The 21,058-nt window shown below is 39.9% G+C and overlaps 1 protein-coding gene across 3 annotated transcripts in view; it reads left to right on the forward strand.

The window, feature by feature from the left end:
- LOC133846295 (BAI1-associated protein 3) overlaps window positions 1–21,058 on the forward strand; it is a 72,209-nt gene that overhangs the window by 35,958 nt on the left and 15,193 nt on the right. For all 3 annotated transcript variants that reach the window (XM_062281164.1, XM_062281162.1, XM_062281163.1), the window contains 10 exons: window positions 1,512–2,290; window positions 5,089–5,329; window positions 8,563–8,803; window positions 11,548–11,716; window positions 13,753–14,053; window positions 14,794–15,306; window positions 15,602–16,075; window positions 17,633–19,022; window positions 19,238–19,484; window positions 19,546–19,649. In XM_062281164.1, coding sequence (XP_062137148.1) covers window positions 1,813–2,290; window positions 5,089–5,329; window positions 8,563–8,803; window positions 11,548–11,716; window positions 13,753–14,053; window positions 14,794–15,306; window positions 15,602–16,075; window positions 17,633–19,022; window positions 19,238–19,484; window positions 19,546–19,637 — 4,146 coding nt within the window. In that variant the 5' untranslated portion in view covers window positions 1,512–1,812 and the 3' untranslated portion in view covers window positions 19,638–19,649. The remainder of the gene's footprint in view (window positions 1–1,511; window positions 2,291–5,088; window positions 5,330–8,562; window positions 8,804–11,547; window positions 11,717–13,752; window positions 14,054–14,793; window positions 15,307–15,601; window positions 16,076–17,632; window positions 19,023–19,237; window positions 19,485–19,545; window positions 19,650–21,058) is intronic.

Here is a 21,058-nt window from a genome sequence, read left to right on the forward strand (position 1 = left end):
ACGAGCGATCCCGCGTAAATCGGCTACCCACTCTCTATGTGTTTGTGAATGTTGCATTCCTCTTTTAAAGAATTCGTACCGAGCTGCCACAATGTGTCGTTTCGTTGTGAAATGATCTGTGAGCTTGTCTGTGAGTTGTTTGTATGTATATGTGTTCAAATTGTTAGTGCCGAACAGATTTTTATGAGTTCAAATATTGTTACACCACACCACGAAAGAAAATAAGCTTTTGTTTTGATCTGCACTGACCGAATATGCATTAAAATGTTGCGATAATTGTTCGAGATATGACTCCCAATTTTGTATTTCTTTGTCAAATACATGAAATGGAGGACACAGAGATTCACCCGCGTGGCTTGAATCACTCACATTTGGAGCTGCGTTCTTTTCTAATATTTCTTGCATCCAATTGCGTTGCTGCTGCAATATCGCTGTTGTAAATTCTTGCTGTTGAGCAAGAATTGCTTGTATTAAGTTGTCATCTGCCGGCATCTTGATGAATATCAACGACTACGCGACACGATTCACTTTTATTTTATTTTTCTTCGAATTTTTCTCCTCGTCGCCAATAATGTTGTGTATGCGTTGCGTGATGTGTGCATATGAACTGACTTTATTAAATATGTATGTATAAGTAATTGGTGATTACAGAGTTGCCAGATTATTATTAGTATAATAGTATTATTGTTAGTGAGGAGAGATTTTAAAGTTTTTAATTTCAGTATATATAACAAAGAGCATTGCCGAAAAAAAAAACATTATTGCAAAAACAAAACGGGGAAAACTCGGGCCAAATCAATCGATAAACGCATTGCTGCGATTTCTTTTACGGGGTTTGTAGCTTGCGCAAATTGCTTGAAAAAATAGGAGGTAAAGAAAACGACAACTCAATTAAATATAACCAATTCAGAGAGTTGATTTGACTCTGAGATAAAAATCCCATAGCAATATATCAAAAAACATTTCGTAAACATTTCAGAAATGAATAATTAGTAGTTATGACTGAGTTTACTAAAATTTGAAATTCATGTCATAACGTATACTTGATTTTTTGTGCAAACAGGCTGTAAAAAAAATGGTGGCACCGTCCTTTTTAGTCCCAGAGATCTAAGTGGTCACATAGGCAGACAAACGTCTTGACTAATCAAAAATATGTATATTTATGGGAAAGAAGATGCTACATAGAGGGTATAAAATACTGGGCAAGCGAATTCTAGAAACGCTTAAAAGTATGCTACAAAAGCCAAGCAGGTTAGCATACCGTCATTCACGTAGATGTGTGCGTCTGTGAGTTGGGCTTAATTGTCTTGAAGCTGCTCGCTCAGGTGAAGCATATTGGGAACTCATTCTCATTCAGATTGTGTAACTGCTTGCCAGCAATTTAAGCCTTGGCAGAATTTCCAATTAAGATTAAAAATAACAACAAGCACAAATACAAATATCTTAGGCCTTGCCTACTTTGTTTGCCTCTTAGAAAACTTATGATTCTACTTTCTTCTTCTATTTTGCAGAGCTTGGAACTGAACTGAATTTCAAATTCTGGGCTGCTCTTTGGGCAATTAAAGCACCAGCAAGAACAACAACAATCACAACAACAACAGCAATCATTTTTTAATTAAAAAACATTACGAATTTGAAAGCAAATTTTAAGCTTTGCATTTGCCAAGTTTCCGAGTGATTAATTTCATAATACCAACAACGAAGCCAGCATACAGTTGAAGCCAATTAAGCGAGCGAGCAAAGCTGTTACTGACTGTTAACTATAACAACCAAAAACAAGAACAAGGAAAGGAGCGAGCAACAAATGCCGTCATGAGTTTCCTTAGCTCCATGCAACAATATGTAACAAGTGGCATATCGAGTTTGGGGCTCGGTAATCGTCGCTTCTCTCTGTCTCGCCAGGAGTCAAGTGAACAGCAGGCCAATGCAGGTGGCATGCCGCCACAACAGCTGTTGCCTCAACAGCCGTCACAGCAGCAGCACTTGCAGCAACAACAACAGCTGGCGCCGCAACAGCAGCAACAACATCTGACGCCGCAGCAGCAGCAACAACAACAACAACAGCAGCAGCAGCAGCAGCTGCAGCAGCAACAACAACAACAACAGCACGGACACGCACCGTTGCAACAACAGGCGAGCATTGGCAGCGGCCTGGGGCTAAGCGGTGGCAGCGTTTATGGCGCACCCACACAACCAACAGCAGGTCTGACGGCAACAACAGGAGGAGGCAGTAATTACCCCGCCGGCGGCGTCGTAATCGGCAATCCGAATGCCACTAATCCATTACTAGGTAAGCCTCTATTTTTGTGTCTTTCCGGTTCTCCATTCCTATCCAGTATACACGCATACTGAGTGTGATAAATGACTGGGAGCTACTTCTGCTAGGGAACAAGGGCAGCAAGTGTATTGTAGAAGCCATCAAAGTGTGTCAAGATTAATGAAACTCCATGAGCAAACTAAAGACACTTATTATATTTGATGAATGTTCAGGACGCAAAACAATTTTAACACGCTGCCGAAGCCTAATTAAATACAAAAGTAATTATGATAATCATTCGTTTCATATGTGGGCTAGATAATCAAACAATAGACACCAATTTTTATAGGGTCAAGGCTGAACTCGTAATCAGAAATTAATGAAATGATTTCATATTGTTACTAAGATTGTTGCTTAGGAATTCTAGCCTTGCAGAAATTATGTTATTTAAAAACTGATGCAATTCGTTCTCCTTTTACTTTTCTTTTGGTATAAAAATATATTTGCCAAACTGAAAACTTAAGCTGTAACAGGTCTTTAATCAAACTAAACCGTAGATTACCTCGAGCCTGATCAAATTTTTTATTGTCGTTCAAACCAGTTTCGAAATGCCATCAAGACTTTACGAATGCTGTTTAGCATGTGCACACTGCAAATCAAGTATGAATGCATTAATTTAGGACAAAACAACATATGACATAGAGTTAAACAATGCGCTTTGGTCGAGTAAACACAGCAAATTGAAGTAAATCCTATTGTAAATGAAATCCTGTTGAGCATTCAGTAAAACCTGCTGTGATTTAAAGCACAACCTGCAGAACTTCATTTGCATCTATATATTATTAACTGAACCATAATGCTATGTTGATTTACACAGCACAAAACACAATTTTACGCAGTATTTGTTTTTTTGTGTGTGTTTGATATTATTTCACATGGCGTATACGCCATGTTGTGTGGGAATTTTAAAATGAAATCGAATCTCAACATCTGCACAAAAGTCATAAATAAACAAAAATCGAAAACAATGCAAAACTAAAATGTACAACATGTACCCATGTAGAGGGAAGGTGAAAGAGGGTTGTAAGCGATAGCTTTGTCATTGGCAAGCCGCAAAATGCAAACGGCAAAAGTTTATTGAATCTGGCAAGCGTTATATTCAAGTCGAAACAAAAATTTTACAACCATTTTTGCAGCAGCACCAAATGTGACCGAAAAACTTTTTCGTATTTGCTCGAATTGGCAAGAGCTGTGGTTGTGGCGCTCCTTCGATTTGCTTTGCGTCGCCCCTCTCGCGAATATGCTTAGACAAATATGCGCAGCAAAATGCAAGCGCCAAAGCAATCAACATGCATATGAGGTCCTTCTGGGCTGTGTCTCCTTTGCAAACACATTTCGAAGTCAAGACACAGCGAACTGTGCTGATGTTGTTGTATGCCGCAAAAACCGCTGTCGTTGCTTATAATGTTGTTGTTGATTTTTTTCTGCTGCTGCTTCCTGTGTCTGAAATTCCTGTACTATGCTGTGTGGATCGTGGCATTTCCTTGGCTTTTGATTTACAAACGTCTGCTGCATGTGAATAAAATTGAAATTGGCTTATCTTGTTGCATGAGCCATACAACCGATGAGGTAAAGCAGAAGAGGTGTGGCAACTTCAAAAGCCCCAAAATTTAGTCTTTCACTCCCTCTCTTACGATTTGTGGGCCAACTTTCAGTTTACGAGCATGCTTTGTGCTCGCTCAGCAACTGAACAATTTTTAGCAAGTATTTTAGATTTTAGATGTGTGTTTTTTTTTTGTTTGTATGACTTTTGCATAAGCAGTTGGCTGCCTGGCTGAAGCCCTTCCAAAAAAAGCTTTCGTGACGAAGCCGCAGCAATGGTTGAACAAATGGAGTGGCAGCAGTGTCCTTAGCCAAGCCAACAATGTCCTTGTCGCTGCCAGTAATAACAGGAATAGCAGCAGCAGCAGCAACAGCGACAGCATCAGCATCACCAGCAGCAGCAGCAAGAGCAGCCGCACAAATGCATGTCAAGGTTGTGGTTGTGTTGCCTAGAGCTTCGCATCTCCACCACATCCACATCTACTTTCATAGCCAGTAGCGATGTATCCAGCTCACGCCACATTGACCGCATCACATTGACTTCACTCGGCTGGGTTGTTCTATGGCTGACTAGCTGGTTGGCTGGCTGGCTTGTTTCCTTCCTATTTCCTTCCTTCTGCCTGTTGCCGCTTCCCCCAACTTGCGCCAAATTGCAGTTGCCCCTAATCCATTAACATTCGCTTCGCTGCTAAGTAGTTCTCATTGTATCAAAAGTTACGACCGTCGTCTAGTTGTATATCGCAATTGCTAGACTCTCTATAAAAAAGCAAACAGCAAGTATAAAAAATTAAATGAAATTGGGGGAGCGTGCAAATAACTCAAGTAAACAACATGAAAATGTAATTTGACTTATGCGAAACTTTTCGAGCTTACTTTTTTTACATTCTTTCTCCTAAAACTGTTTCTTAATATATATTTAAAAGTTTTTTCTACATCATGTAGACATTTCAACGGCATTGAATGATATGAAGACACCTCTTAATATTAGGCATTCCGATGAAGAGATGAAAGGAGCTACTATATTAAGTGAAATTGTGAAAACAAAATAAAATAACTTTGCTAATATTTTATTTTATTAATTAGTTACTATAATTTACATTATTGTGTGAGGATTTCAGTAGCCAGTAGTACTAAAGTAATTCAAAGTGACTTTGTCGGCTGGTGCATTGTGCAATGCATTTTCGTTTTACAATATTTTCTTTTTCATTTATTATTCAATAACTCCACAGGGTATCCGAAGGTGGCAGGTAGCAGCAGTGCAGCAGGGGGCAACCCATCGTCCGCTGGAAGCACCCCCATCAATTCGCGTCGTCAATCGAGAGCCCTGGAGTGTTTGGCGCCTCCGCGTACTGGTTCATTTCGTAGTCGGAATTCGGCACTGCATCAGCCAGATCCGCCGCCGCGACCGCCGTTGGCATTTTGCAAGCGTCGCCTCAGTTGGCCAGAGGTTGATCCACGCTCCAACTCGGGGTAAGTGATAAGTCCATAATAGCTGATGATGTCGATGATGAAGCCAGGGATAATGACGATGCTCTTGATTATGTGCGAAAAGCCTCAAATGAATTTCGGTATTAACTGAGCTGATGGGCTCTGACGGCAAAGGCAACATGTTTGCTCATTAAAATTAACTATACCCATCCTCAACAGACACATATATTAACACGAGTATTTTTGTGAGTGTATGTGGCTGACTTTGTGTGAGAGCTGTATAAATTAAATGAAGCCTAGACCTAATAGTTGTCTTTTTTTAAGGGTTTTAGCCATAAGTTAAACTTAGAGTTGGTACGGAACATTAAGCTAGAAACAAATTGAATTATTTACCAATTAATTAATATACTTTAATGACTGTCCTCTATTATTTCAATGCTCACACTCTCTTCGTAGCTCCACTTTTACGTCGACCATCATAATTACGTAATTACAAAAGTTCTTCGCTTTGTCTGCAGGTCTTCCATTTTATTTTTGTTGCAACCCCATAGAAACTGCAAGCAAAAAACCCCCAACTGTATAACACACAACATTGCTAGTTTCAGATGCGGGCTCCTGCCTTAACCTTTGAGTTGGTGAAATATTTTGGCAGAAAGTTGGAGCATATGATGCTATCCTTCTCTTTTCTTGTATAAAACAACAGTCAGTTGCAACATGCTGCAGCTTGCCTCGTTGCCATCTTTGAGCTGCCTCGTTTGCCTGCTTTGCATAATGCGGCTTCAGTTTAACCTGAAATGTGCGCATAATGAGCGCCTGGTCTTGAGGTTACATGTAATTAAGCTTGAAATGCGATTTTATTGGGTGTTGTTTTAAGGAATATGCATAAAATTATAAATCCAATACTACACGATGCCCAACGATGCCGTCAGGCTGTAAGAAAATGTATCCAATGCCAACCGCACCCCGTATCTCATTAAATTCCCAAATGAAACTTCTTTTGCAAATATCTATTTTTTAGCAACTATTAGTTAAATAAAGTGTCTGGCTTTTACGTAAATGAACGGTACCTTAGTAAGTTAGTCTTCATCAAACTAATAAAAAAATGATATGTTGGTAAAGTTGCGGGACAATCTGGCAAGTAAAACACATACATATATACTTATGCTATCATATAATAATTTTGATCATCCTCTATCGTACTTTGCGGATATGAGTTTTCATGTTTTTAATGTTGAGAAGGCGTGGTTAACGTATTGTAGTTACTACCTTGTCGATGAAGCAGCATATAATATTCAATTAATTAGTGAGAAAGTTGCAACTGCCAAAACCGCAGGCATTAAATAACACAGAAAGTGTGGAATGAAAAATTCATTATGACATCAACATAAATAAATGGAAATGTGGCGATTAATTTAATACTGGAATGAAAACAAAAGCCAACAAAGAGAAATGCCAAACTTGTATTAGTTGGCAATTTATTTGCCACACAACTCAACAAAAGCAAAAGATTTCAGTACCAGAGCCAAAGAGACGGCCAGACGGAGAAATACAAAATTAAATGTGGAAAAAATAACGAATAATTGGCAAACTAAAGGAAAAGTTCAAACTCAGTGACTCGAGTGCCGGAGTGGCAGGTTCTGTTTACCTACACTTGAATATTGCGACAAGATAAATACAAAATAAATAAATAATAACAGCGTCAAAAAAGTTGGCAGATAAAAGTTTTGTGGGTAGCAGTAGAATCAGACAACAGACAAACCGAAACTGAAAAGAGAAAACTCAAATGAGAATCGTTAAGAAATTTTTAGCTGAAATTGAGTAAGCGACAAAACAACAACCAAATCACAAAGCAAAAAGTTGAAAATTAAATTTTTACAAAACAACTAAATACGTGTTATGATAGTGATCGACTAGGAGATACCCCATTACAGCTAGGACTCTTGAACTTGAGACTGTCTGTTGATGAAGTCGAATTACCCGTTGCATACTACTCCTTGCCAGAGAGTATGATAAATGCCAACTTTTGGCCAAGTTGCAAACAATGCAGTGTGCACGACACTCAAAAAAAGTGTCAACAGCAAAGTGTTGGATACATTTGAGCCAGGCTGCAAAGCAAAAGCAAAGTACAAAACTGTTTTTCCTTTTTATACCCGTTACGCATAGGGAAGAAGGGTATTATAACTTTTTGTCTTCAGGAAATTTATGTAACAGGCATAAGAAGGCATTTTCGACCCAAAAAAGTATAAAATATATATTCTTCAACAAGGCTAATAGCCAAGAAGAAATAGCCATCCGTATGAACACCTTGATTAATTTTGTTTCAAATATGTGTTACGCCTCTTCCCCTCCCACAAATCGATAAACATCGAATAACAAGCGTAATTTTGAGCTAGAGTACATACAATTATAACTATAGACTTTTTGATAGCTGAAAATTTGGTTGCGATCAGACAAAAATTGCAAAAATGATTAAAGAAAGACTTTTGTATCAATATACCTATCTGGTACCGCCCTTTTTTCAAAATGGGTATCGGGGATCTCACAGTCGAACACACTCGACTGTAGCCTTAATTCTGGTTTTCATTTTTATTATTATGCTAGCCCCGTCATAAACATTAAAAAACTCATAACGTTATAGCGACCGAGACTTAAGCCGCTTAGCAGCTGACCATTTTTGTGCTGAGTGTGAAAAGTTTTTTCGCCTTTTCTAAAGATAACATTTGAGATTCTGTTACTGAGAGCTTTTATGTGTGTATGCGTGTGTACCATTCAAATCAAATGATTAGGCACAACATCATCAGATTTGCCAAACTGTTCTGTCCTTCGGCAAAGCAAACAAACAAACAAGACTTTCAGGGCGTATGATTAATATCAAATTTAATCGAGTCACACACAGATAGCAGGAGAGTTTTCAATAAAACTTGGTTCTAAATATGTATATTTGTATACAATTAGCGTCACAAGACAGGCGACAGGCGAACAAGCCATATGGCTACGTTAAAAGCCGACCCTCATCAATGTTGAAAAAGGTTTGACATAGCCGAATGGAAATGGAAATGCGAGAGGCAAAAATGCGAAAAGTGAAATGTGAAATGAGAATGCGAACACTTAATACTTATGCAAAATCATATTGACAGTGCCAATTAGAGAGGAAGCTTGTAGAGTTGATAACCCCTTCTAAAAAAAATGGTTCTTCATCAAATGAAGTGCAATGCACTCACACTCTTTTTCCACATGCGAATATATATCATTTTCTCTATTTTTGCTTTATGAAGGGTCCAGGAAACGGATGGCTCGTATTTTGAGAACTTTACATCGTTGGGCTGGAAACGTGAAAATCGTCGCATGTCGGCAACGCGTGCGGCCGAATCACGTGCAGAGGCTAATCCTGAAAATGAACGTGATCCACCAGCGCCCGAGGAGTCCATTGACCGCCAGGACGAAAAGGAGAAGCTCTACATTGAGGTGTTGCACACCATTGCCAATACGGTAGGCGCTCCTGCGCCAGGAGGACAGGTAAGACGGACTCGCAATAGAATTTACATGGAAATCAATATGGGAAAGGAGTGGGAGCAGGGGAGTGCGGTTAGGTTGGTAGCACGTGCTGAGGGCTGAAAATCATATGAATCTTTAATTAAGGTTGCGTCCAACTCACTCAACTTATGCAAAATAGTTGGAAATTATACAAACTGTATTTTAGCAGAAAATTAACGAGCATATTTGTTGTGCGAGTGTGTGGGCGCTTTATATGTGTGTAGCTGCCTGAGGGAAGAACCCGAGATGATAGATGATTGAAAGGACCAGTTAATTACATGCGTTTATCCTCCAAAATGTTCTGCAATTTAAATGATTAATACCGGTTGCTTCACATAACTAAACTACTCAAGCCGCAAATGGATTAAGGCCAAGATAAAACTCAAGACTATCGAAGCAAGCAGATGGAGTAGGAGAAAGAAATATATCTTTGGATTTCGTGTGGCCAGAAAATGCAATTACAAAAATGTTTCTTGAGCTTTTTATATTCGCTATCCACGGGATAGAAGGGTATTATAATATTGTGACGGCAGGAAATGTATGTGACAGGCAGAAGGAAGCATATCCAACCTTATAAAGTATATTGTATATATTCTTTATCAACGTCAAAAACCGAATCGACATAGCCATGTTCGTCTGTCTATCTGTCCATATAAACACCTACATAGATCTCAGAGACTATAAGAGAAAAAGCTATAATTTGCAACAAACTTACTTGTTGATTTTGATTTTAATTCCTCGCTCCTCTTACTGAGTTTTATTTTTCAATTATCGTTTTTAATTTAACAGTAAGAAAATTGCACAACTAATGAAACTTAAGCTGACTGTACATGGCATGAGTGATTTCAATGAGGCGAAGGGGTGAGATTGAGAAACTTGCGCAAAGGAAAGGAAAGGAAAGGTTCGAGTCGACGAGCATAATAAAAGTTTCAATAGAGACGCCAGAAACGGCGGCAAAATAACGTTAGTCCTGCTGTGATTGAGTTGAAGCTGGTCAAGTCTCGCGGGGCTTTTGGCCCTAGTCAAGAAAGTCGAGTCACTAAAGTTATTTATTCCGTCCCGGAACGGCTCAGCAGGCGGCTCAGAAATGCTTCGTCTTCGTCCTTTTGCCCTTCTTACTAAGCTTTTTCTTGCTTCCTTTTAATAGAAAATAATTAGAAATAAATGCGAAGCAGTTGCAACTGGGTTAATGTTTTTAATAGAAACTAATGGACATCTAAATGCGTTCAACTCGACTAAACATACATCAAAAATACTGGACTTATACTCTTATAGTTATCATTAGGAAACAATATTATTATTACAAAAAGAACCCCGAGACGAATATAATTTATGAAAGCTAATTGTGCCAGGTGTTTGGATTTAATACAGCATACTCGATCTGCTTTGCAAGTCAGTTAATTGAATATTGAGCTATTGATTTTGAAAACTAATAAGATTTTAAATGCAAAAGACACGTATTTGTAGAGGATATGTGCTCAGCTGTAAAACTCTCAAATATAAAGAGAACAAAAAATCCAAACAAATGTGGGTTGGGCAAATGCCGAATGCCGAAAAGCGGGCGAAGTAGCAGCTGGCAAAGTAAGACTCTTAATAATTTAGATGGACGCTGCCTAGGCGACTGCAGTCAAAGCAATCAAATTAAAATAATACTCCAAGAGTTGCACGACCAGGGAAGGGAACAGAGTAGGAGTAGCTGATGAAAGCGCTTTGCGAAGCGTGTGCAAATCGGCAAGTCAGTTCATGGCAGTTGGCAGTTGGCCATTGACGGAAGTGGGAATGGAGGATGGCTTATGATTTCGACAAGATAAATCAATATAAAAAACAAGTAAGAAAGTTACAGTCGAGTGTGCTCGACTGTGAGATACCCGCTACCCATTTTGAATAAAAACAAAATATTGTGGTATTTTTTAAATATACTAAAAATATTAAAAATATACCAAATTGTATATTTGGTATATCGATATAGTACCACATTCAAAATATACCTTAGACGGCACATGTACCAGATTGTCGACCAAAGCAACTCACACCCCTAGGAAGTAGGGGAGCGGAAGTGGGCGTGGCAAAAATTTGATCTGCGTGCAAACATAACAAATGCTGTCGAAAAAAAATTATAGCTCTATCTCTTATAGTCTCTGAGATCCAGTTTCCAGTGTTTCACACGGACAGACGGACAGACACACAGACGGACAGACGGACATGCCTAGTTCGTCTCGGTTGTTGATGCTGATGAAGAATATATATACTTTATAGGGTCAGAGATGCCTCCTTCTACCTGTTACATACATTTCCTGCCGGCACAAAGTTATAATACCCTTCTACCCTATGAGTATCGGGTATAAAAAATCAAATAAAAAATAAAAAACTGAAAGAAACGAAACAGTTTTTGATATATTTCGCAGGATACGGGAGCAGCCGAAAGCAAACAAGAGCATATTTTTGTTGCGTTGGCGGAAGCCAATAAAAATGAAAATTGTTGTTGTTTATGCTGTGAAAATATGCTAATTTATTGAATTCTGTTGTTGTTGTTGTTGTAGCTCATGATATTACAATTTTGTTTATTTGCCGTTGGAAAATGTTGGCAAATAAATGACAAAATAATTAAATGAAATTAAATTAAATGCGTGTCGCGACAGTAGCGTATACGTAATTTTTGCTGACATGTGTTCTCTCTTTCTCTCTCTCTCTCTCTCTCTGACACTCTGTCTATTCCTTTCATGCAGTTTGCGCATTACAAGGATGAAATGTATCTGCATGCCCAGCGCGCCTTTGGTGTCAATCCGGATCGTCATTATCGCCTGCTGCACGCCTCCGCCGAGGATAAACCAAAGATAATCGTTCTGTCTGTGGTCGTCATCGAGGCAGATGGCCTCGAGGCGAAGGATGCCAATGGTAAGAAGAAACACACACGAAGCCCCAGCTTATACATCTCCTTATACTTCAATTACTTCTTCCCCGTTCCTTCCGTCCCCTTCTTAAATGCCCAATGTAGCAATCTGTCAAGAGTTGTGTGTAAATATTTTTTTAAATTAAAAATGTTGAAAATGGGGTATATTGGTTTTGAAGAAAAGCAAAAGTTTATGTATCAAGGAGTTACCTTTAATCCTATAAAGTATAGATATATATAAATGAATATATTCTTGATCAGTATAATTCAAAAATATGATTTATCCACGTCTGTATGATTATGCCTGTAAGTGAACTGGATTGGTAGATTGAAGGAGATACTAAATATAAAATTTATTTGTAGGTTTGCTCTTTTTGTTAATTTCCAATGTTTTGCAAAACAGCTATATTAAATTTTATCAGTCGGGTCTAATACAGTCAAAACTTAACTGTAGCTTTCGTTTTTGTTGCATTTTGAATTTGCGTACGCGTGGGAGTGTGTGTGTGTTTGTGTGCAAATCAAAAAGCCAAACGAGGCATCAATAAACTGTGTATGGCATGTGTGTCATGCACGCATATTTAACATTTTTTCTTTGCAGTTCTTTTTCTGGTTTCTGCCCATGTCACATTTACAACAACCTACCCCTACCTTCTCCCACTCTTCTCTCAAAGTCGAGAGCCGAAGTCATCGACTCTGTTCCGCAGCTCGTTCAATAAATTTGCAATTTAATGCTTCCCATTTTGTTCATTATGCTCGAGAGCAGCAGCAGCATCACCAGTAACGTTGAAGGCAACGCAATTTCGCATTTTAATGTGCTCAAGGATGTGTAAGGAATACGTTGAGTGCCACTGCTGCTGCCTGCCTCGCAGTGCACTGGTTGGTTCTGCAAACTCACAAACTTCTTTCTACCATCTGCTAAATGTTCTGCTGACGCCCGCCGTCTCTTGCTTCGCCTTTAACCGCCTGCTGGCTGCTGCCTATGGGGCAACAACGGCAGAAACATAAGAACAATTCGTTGGCAATGAAACGTGGCTGATGAGTAGAGTCGCTTTTGCTTGGGGTAACCTCAATTGGCGTTGTCCTGTGTTTGCAACTCAAGTTCACTTTTCATTAACAGTAGAAACACCAGCAATCGCAATTTTTGGTCAAGCATAAACTAACACATCACATTCATATACTGGCTAATCAATAAATCGATTATCATTGCTCTGTTTTTGTTGTATAGTGTCTGCCAGTTTGATCATTGTGAATGAGAAATAATTAGATGGCTCTATTGCGATTTACTTCTTCTGAGTTTGTTCAATTGAGCTAATCATTTGGTGAAGTTATAAAACTTATTAATTGTCGATAATTATGTAAAAGTGGTTTCGTTAATTTGTTTTTTTATTTAATTTAAAAAAAGTTAAAAACAACATATTATTTTGGGAACTATACAGTGGTCCAATGGATTGAATTGCAAAACATTTAGAGTTGTGAAATAAAGGCTCTTAACTATTCTTAGTTTTCAGAGAGTTTGAAAATAAAGGCTCTTAAATATTCTTAGTTTCGTATACAGTTATCATTTCAGTGAGACAGCACAAACTACTTTATATATGTATATAAATTTGTTATAAGTAAAATATTGTGGACCTCAATACTTAAATATGTGTGTACCTAAAAGGGAAACCAAATCTAGCGTTAAGAGTCGCTAAATTTGTCACAGAACGTTGAAAAGCTCTGGTGGTAAACAATAAACAAAATGTCCCAGTAGTAACGTGTGTGCATGAGAGACTGTGGAGTGTGTATAAATCACAGGTACTTAAAAATTGAGCGGCACTTTATGCAAATGAAATGTTAATCATACGCCATGTGCGCACATGGTATGGCCAGTTGACGTCTGTTCGGCTGTTCAGCGGCTTGCTTGGTTAACTTCATTGCCAGCAGGCATCTGCCATTAATTGCCATTTAATGTCGTTGGCAATTTCATTAATGTGACATCGTATCCTTTTTGCATGCACATCGACTATCTGTTTCATTCTCATCCTTTGTCTCTTCTTGACAGGCTTCTCGGATCCCTATTGCATGCTAGGCATACAGCCGGACGGCGGCCCGCCCGTGTCACCGCTACCGCTGCCGCCGACTCCGCGCGCCCTTTCCGCTGATATGAGCGGTGGCTTTGATAACAGTTCCACGGACTCGCCACCGCATCGTAAGCATAGCTTTCGTTTGAGCTTCAAGCGGCGCGAGGCTGGTCGACGGGAGCAGCGCGACTCGCTGGGCGGCCCAGTGCCGGCGAAGCTCATCAAGGCTACAAGCATTAAACCGCACACGCTTAGCCCCAAATGGAATGAAAAATTCAAATTGTAAGTGCATTGAAATCAAGATTTCTCCCTTATATTTTCACTTTGTTGCGCGATTGCTCGCCCAATTGAACAATTGTGCGGACATTTAAATTCAATCACGTATCCATTATCTGCCAAATCGATAGCTGCTCAATGGCGGATTTACTTCAAATTATTCAATTGCGTTTGACTTTTGTCAATTCTGGTCTAGAACGCGCCTAGAATGCACCTTAAGCTCAGCAAAAAAGTATCTTCTGGGACAGACACTTCATTTACGTCTTGCCGCATGACAAATGTTCGATATTTTATATCTGCTGCACAGCGATCTCTGTGTGTAATCATTTGCCGTTCCTTTCGGGCTTAGAGAAACAATTTTAACTGCAACATCAAATAAACAAAAGCAATTTATTTTTCAATCGCAATCAAATTTATGTTGCAATTGCAGTAAACAAGCAACCAAAATGAGCTCTAAACCAGATAGCAGTTGAAGAAATACGACGTTGACGAATGTGTGTGCTCTCGAATATAAAAATTGTGAAGAGCCTATAAAATAAACGGCACGGCAAACAGCAAACAACAGTTGCAAATGGATACAAGTATCATATAGTGACAAGACAGAAGCAGAAGCAAAAAGTGTAGCATACTTCTAAGCGCGTGCGCTAATTAGAGAAATTAATGAGCGGAGCGTGGAGTAGTTCGCCTGGGGCGTCTGGTCAGTTAATGATACCATATATACCATTTATTCCCCTTGCCCTCTTTAGCGACATCGATGACATCAACACAGACACCTTCCACTTGGACATTTGGGACCACGATGACGAGAGCTGCGTCATGGACGCCGTCTCGCGACTGAACGAGGTGCGTGGTGTGCGCGGACTGGGTCGCTTTTTCAAGCAGGTCTGCCAGTCGGCACGTCAGGGCTCGCAAGATGATTTCCTCGGCTCTGTGAATATACCAATTTCGGAGATACCCTCCACAGGTCTGGATGCCTGGTTCAAGTTGGAGGCGCGCAGTCATCGCAGCACGGTGCAGGGTCGCATACGGCTCAAGCTGTGGCTATCAACGCGTGAGGATCGTGGCAATGCCCCAGAAGAGAATAATGAGCAGCAGTTGCGTAAGATCGAGCAGCTCCAAATGGTTTTTATGCAGCACGAGGTGACCACGCATGAGCCATCGTGGACCTGGTGCGGTGATCTGCCCGGCCCGGCGCTTACTATACTCCATCAGCTGGCCGTGCAGGCTGAACTCAGTGATCTGCAGTGTGCCATGGCGAGGTAGGTGATTGCGACCCTCCATTCATAATAATATAAGCGAATAACGTCATCTTCTTTATGTACATATCTGTCTGTCCGAAAAAAAAACCTATAATTTAAAGAAAAACCACATTTTATTCCAACTTATATTATAAACTGGCTCCCAAAACCATAGGTATTCCTATAACAGATATTAGCTACAAATTATTTTAAGTAATTCTTTCCTTAATAACTTTCTAAGGGTTTCGCACAATCGACTCATACTCATCAGTCACTTGTATTTAAATGTTGTGGTTGCTTATAATACTATTTGCAGATATGTGGCGGCAGCCAGACTAAATCGCTCGACACCGCTGGACCCAAAGTTCCTGCACCGCCTGCTGAGTGATGTGGAGAAGCAATGGAATCAGCCCAATCAAGAGGCACTCACACGCGATCTTGAACAATGGCTGGCAGAGGCAATGAATGGCTTTGTGGAGCGTTCGTTAAATCAGATACGTCGTCATCGAGATATCTTTCCAGCATTGAATCCACCGTCGCTCATTCGCTTAGAATTCCTGCTGCGATGTCTGGGTCTACTGGGATCGATGCGAGCCTTTCGTGCCGTCTGCCCCTTTAACAAGGGAGTGCGCGGCGAGGTAGTCAATGCATTGCGCAAGGGCTCCATCATGTGGGGACAGAATGTGCTGCGCGAATCGCAGTGCTTACCCAATCCATTATCGAATTTCGTAACAACATTAACCGCCGACATCCAGCTGGGACAGACCTACTATCATGCGCTCTTCGACAAGTGAGTAGACGACCCCTGATTATAACTATTACACTGTCAGCCCAGTCCATGTTTGCCCCTATACCTTATTTCTCTATGTGCGGCACGTGTCCCATATAAAACACGCTTCAAGGTTGCTGCCCGTTGTTCGTTCAAATAAAATTCACAAACAGTTTAACAGAACAAACAGCGAGCATCGAATTTGACCCACAACCCTCACTATACATGTATGCGTGTGTGTGCGAGTGTATTGTAAGTACTTCAGTGTTGACCCAATTGAATGGCAGCCGAAATGCTACTCCGGCTTAAACTGCGATGTTGCCCCTGCCGTTGCAATTGCTGTTGCTAGTGAATTGGCCACTAATCAGTTGGTTACTTGTTAGTTGTTTAAAAGCTTCTTAATGAGTGCCAAGTAACCGATTTGATTTCCTCTTATCTGATTTGTGACTAAAACTAAAATCCAATCTCCGAACTTTGATTTCTTTATATCAATTGCTAAGCAGAAATTCAGGGGAGCTACTGGCAGTGTATGTTACACGTAGAAACTGCAGCGTTTGTGTTATTATTATTGAATGCACAGTACGTAAACTATAAATTCGAGAGAATCTTTGAAAATCTAGTATTTTATTGAGTTATTTGATTAGGTAAACAGATTTCAAAGCACTTGAATTGAATTTACAATAAAAATTTGAGAGTGAAAGAGATAGTAAATCAGAACAAATAATTTTATACAGGAATAGTTATTCGTTCATGTTGAATTTGCTCGCGTGTTGCCCAACACTGGTCAGTTTAATGCAAGTCATCTAATCAGTCGCATATTTGGCAGTTAACGTGGTCATTAAGGGTTCATAATGAGGACATCAAGTGGCTTACGGACCTAAGACTCAAATTAATTGCGCTGTCATAAAAATGTGCTCACGTTTTCCTTCGATGAATCGATGGAGCAACTTTTGGAAAGACAGCTCAATGGAGCCACATTTAAGTGATGAGAAAGTGATGCAGGAAAGTATCGTTGAAGAGAAAAGCGAAGGCTACAGCTAATTTTAAATGAACCGTGAAACTTGCAGCTTTCATTTCGCAATCGATTTTCAGTTTTGAGAAAGCTTCTTGCCTCATCTCACTTCTCATTGCCCACTGCAAGTTGCAGTTAAGCAGCTTGCAACGACAACAAAGCCTGCAATGCTGTAAAGCCGAAACATCTGTTCTGTGCTTATAAGTACCCGACACCCTTAGACTAACAGGGTGTACTCGTACTAAGTCAGTAATACAATTGAATGCTGGTGAAATATGTTTATAATTTCCTAGTTTTATAGCGATGGAGCAACTACTTCTAATTTTATTTAAATTGTTCAAGTTAAATTAGATTTCGGCTGCTTGAAGCACACTTCTGAGAAGCAGAGAATTCGATATGTTTTGCAATGTTTATGTTTATTTAGTATCTCACAGTCGAGGATGCTCAGAATGCAGTTTTCTTTCTTGTTATCCCATTGCAATAGGATATTTCGTATTCACCGTATTCCCGTTTGAGTACTTCGAATTTCGTTTAGTGTATTTAATATTCTGTTTTGTTGCTTGCAGCACGAATGGCATTCAGTACTTCAGTATCATCTACAAGCAGTATGACGCCATGGTTGGAGAAGAGGTATACACACGCATGGCTGCTGGCCAAGTGCCCGGCGTGCGGATGAATCTCTCGCAGTATGCTGTACTCGAGGGGGAAGCGGAGCCGGTGGACACGAAGCCATTCGAGTTGTTTCTGGCATTGCAAGAATTCTGCCAGCTGAAACGTCACCTCTCCGCTCAGCCACAGCCGCCGGAGAAGCCGTTGGCGTTGAGCAACAGCCACGAATGGTTTATACCGACCTTTGAACGATGGATGATGATCAGCAAAGCTAAGGCGTTGCAGCGCATTCGTGCCGCCATTCGCATGGATGCTATTTGCGAGGGTGAGCGTATTGTGAGGTACAGTAGCTCCTCGGTGGACACGGCCAGCACGCTACTCAACATCAAGGAGTTCTGGAAAGTGATCAACTGGCCCGATGAAGATACCGCCATAATGCTTGAGTCGCAGCTTATCGATGTCGTCTGCTCGGCGGCCATGCACTATTGTGATCTCATTCATACAACACTGGCGGACAGCGGTTACTATGAGCAGCAGGGTCCGTTCCGATGCTCCGACGATATGTGTGTGACGGTTAATAATGTGGAGTATGTGCGTCGCACACTTGCCGAGTTTCGCTCCGATGAACAACCGTTGGAGGAGTCGGCTGACAATCTACTGGAATCGAGTTTAACCCACATGGAGAATCGCTGCGAACGCATTCTGTCCAAGCTGGCGCCACTCATGCAGATGTCCCTACAGAAGGCAGTGTTCCATTTGGCCTGGTCACCGGACTCATTGCCTGCTAATCAGGCGATTGTTCCACTGCTCGAGTATCTTGATTGCCATCTGGCTGCTCTGAATAGCGCTTTGCTCACTAAGAACTTTAATCGTTCACTGCGATTCATCTGGAAGACTGTACTGGGAGAAATGTCACGGCAAATGGAGACGGGCGATGAGACGGACAAACCGACGCATTTTCACAAACGTCTGTATGAAGCACTGCAACTTCTTGTTGACTTCTTTCATGCCGAGGGCCAAGGATTGCTTCTAGAGTGTCTGCATACTGAGGACTTTTGGCGAATTGAGCAACGTCTGCAGTTCCACAAAACCGATACAGATCGCTTGATTGACATGTTCTACTTAAATCGTTTGCGCGAGCAGCTGATAGCTGTTAGTCCAGGGCCCTATGGTTCTTTGGCTGTGCGCGCCTACTTCAATCACGACTCGTTGTGCGTCGAGGTGCTGCATGCGAGGGATGTGGTGCCACTTGATCCGAATGGTTTCAGTGATCCTTTTGTAGTTATCGAGCTGCTACCGCGTCGCATCTTTGTGCACTGCATGGAACAGCAGACCAATGTGCATAAGGTAAATGTAATTTTATTTTTATTCCCATTTTATACTTCTTATACCCATTACCCCATAGGGTAAGATAGAGCTATCTTTCTTTTTAAGATTGTAGATTGACTAAAAATCCTCATTGTAGTATTTATTCTTTGCCTAAAATTGTAATTGTTTTTGTGCATTCAATGCGGACTAAAAGTTATTTATTTAATTTCAACGGTATTTCGTTTTTGATGCAGCGCACGCTAAATCCTATTTTCGATGAATGCTTCGAGTTCTCTGTGACGCTGGAGCAGTGCCTCAGCGATGGCGCCATGATTTGCTTCACTGTAATGGACCACGATGTGCTCACAGCGAATGATTTCGGTGGCGAGGCCTATTTGGCACTGGGCAATATTCCAGGCGTCGCCGACTACAGCACCAGTGTGGATAACTTTCATGGGCTCAAGCAGATTGAGCTGCCCTTGATGCAGCAAAAGGATAAATGTGAGTGCACAGTTATCACCCTCTCTACAGCACGTTGCCTCAATATTGACTTTGGTTGCAGGCAATCCAATTTTGCAAATCCTCGAGCTGCGCATCAATGACAAACAGGCGCAGGACTTTGTGCGCAAACAGAAGGCCCGTTTCATCAATTGATTTTAATTCCAGGTGAGCAGCGTTTGAAGCGTTTGAAGCGTTTGAAAAACGCACCTCTCTCTAATATGCAATCAAATTGCAATGGACTCAAACGACGAAAAAAGTGTATAAAGTATTTGAAAAACAAAAACACTCTGTTATTATTAATATAATTACTACTATCATTTAATAGTAGTTGTCTAAAGAAATCCCCTTACCTCCTACCTTAGTCCTAATCCTCCACCTTGTGTCCTTCTCTGTTTGTAAATGTTTGCAAATTGAAATTCAAATGGTGCATAAACTAGCAAGTTATGGAGCATTTTATGGGCCGAATCGATTTCGATATCGACATCGAATCGAATCGAATTTAAACCGAATTCAAAGCTCAAATGTTCTACAAAAACGAAAGAAATTACAATGAAGAAAATATGAGAAAATGTTATGTTAAATTACGATTACTTGACAAACTCAAACACACACATTAGGGACTATCTAAGTAGTAGCGTAGACATTGCTGAAATTGCCACAATTAAGCATACAAATATCAAATAATTAAATTAACTAATCGTAAAATCAAATATATACATATATAACTTGTAGCTCTACACCAACAACTACGAACATTTCTAGCACCCAGCTGCATTTTGAAGACTTTTACTAAAACAAACATGAATAATATTGAAACACACGGGATTTGTATTCATCTTCGGTTAATCGAAGGACAATAAATGCTTGCAAAGGTCTTTTCAAATTTACAGTCTGCCATTTTAGTACACAAAATATGGAAACAATTGGAGGCATACATTTTTTAGAATTCCATTAATATTTGAGCTTGAGCGCGAAATTTGTCTGATATCTAGAAAAACAAATTCAGTTTTCATTTTGTTTGAATTATATAAATAAGTACGACTACTCCTACATTAAAAAGATTTGCTCATGCAATGAAAATACCAATTTAAAACAGTTCAAAAATGCGTTTAGTCTTTTGCAAGTGTTTTTAAATAAAAATAAAAATATACACAACATTTTTTAAGTCAATTTAAGCTACAAACGATAAAGGAAGATCAGCAACATTAAAAGACATCAAGCTATTGAAATTTTTTCATGAAATATCAGCGAAATGAATGAATCCTTAAAACAATCAAAATATGCGTAATTCCGAGCTTCTTATAAAAAAAACCTTTACATACACACACATATATATTTCTGACATAGACACAAGTATACAAAGATTATAAGTACTATATCACGCCCAAAGGACAGTGTAACTAAATCTAAAAAATATTTGTAACTATTTTCTGAGCACAGATTTTATATAAATTTATTCAACACACGCTTGCACACACAAACACAAAGACAAACACAATACATCTTAAACACACACATGCGCATACACTGTGCACAGCCTTAAGCCTTCAGCTGTTTTGCTTTTTACGCACTTA

The sequence above is a fragment of the Drosophila sulfurigaster genome, chromosome 3 (assembly GCF_023558435.1).
Source record: "Drosophila sulfurigaster albostrigata strain 15112-1811.04 chromosome 3, ASM2355843v2, whole genome shotgun sequence".
Classification (NCBI taxonomy): domain Eukaryota; kingdom Metazoa; phylum Arthropoda; class Insecta; order Diptera; family Drosophilidae; genus Drosophila; species Drosophila sulfurigaster.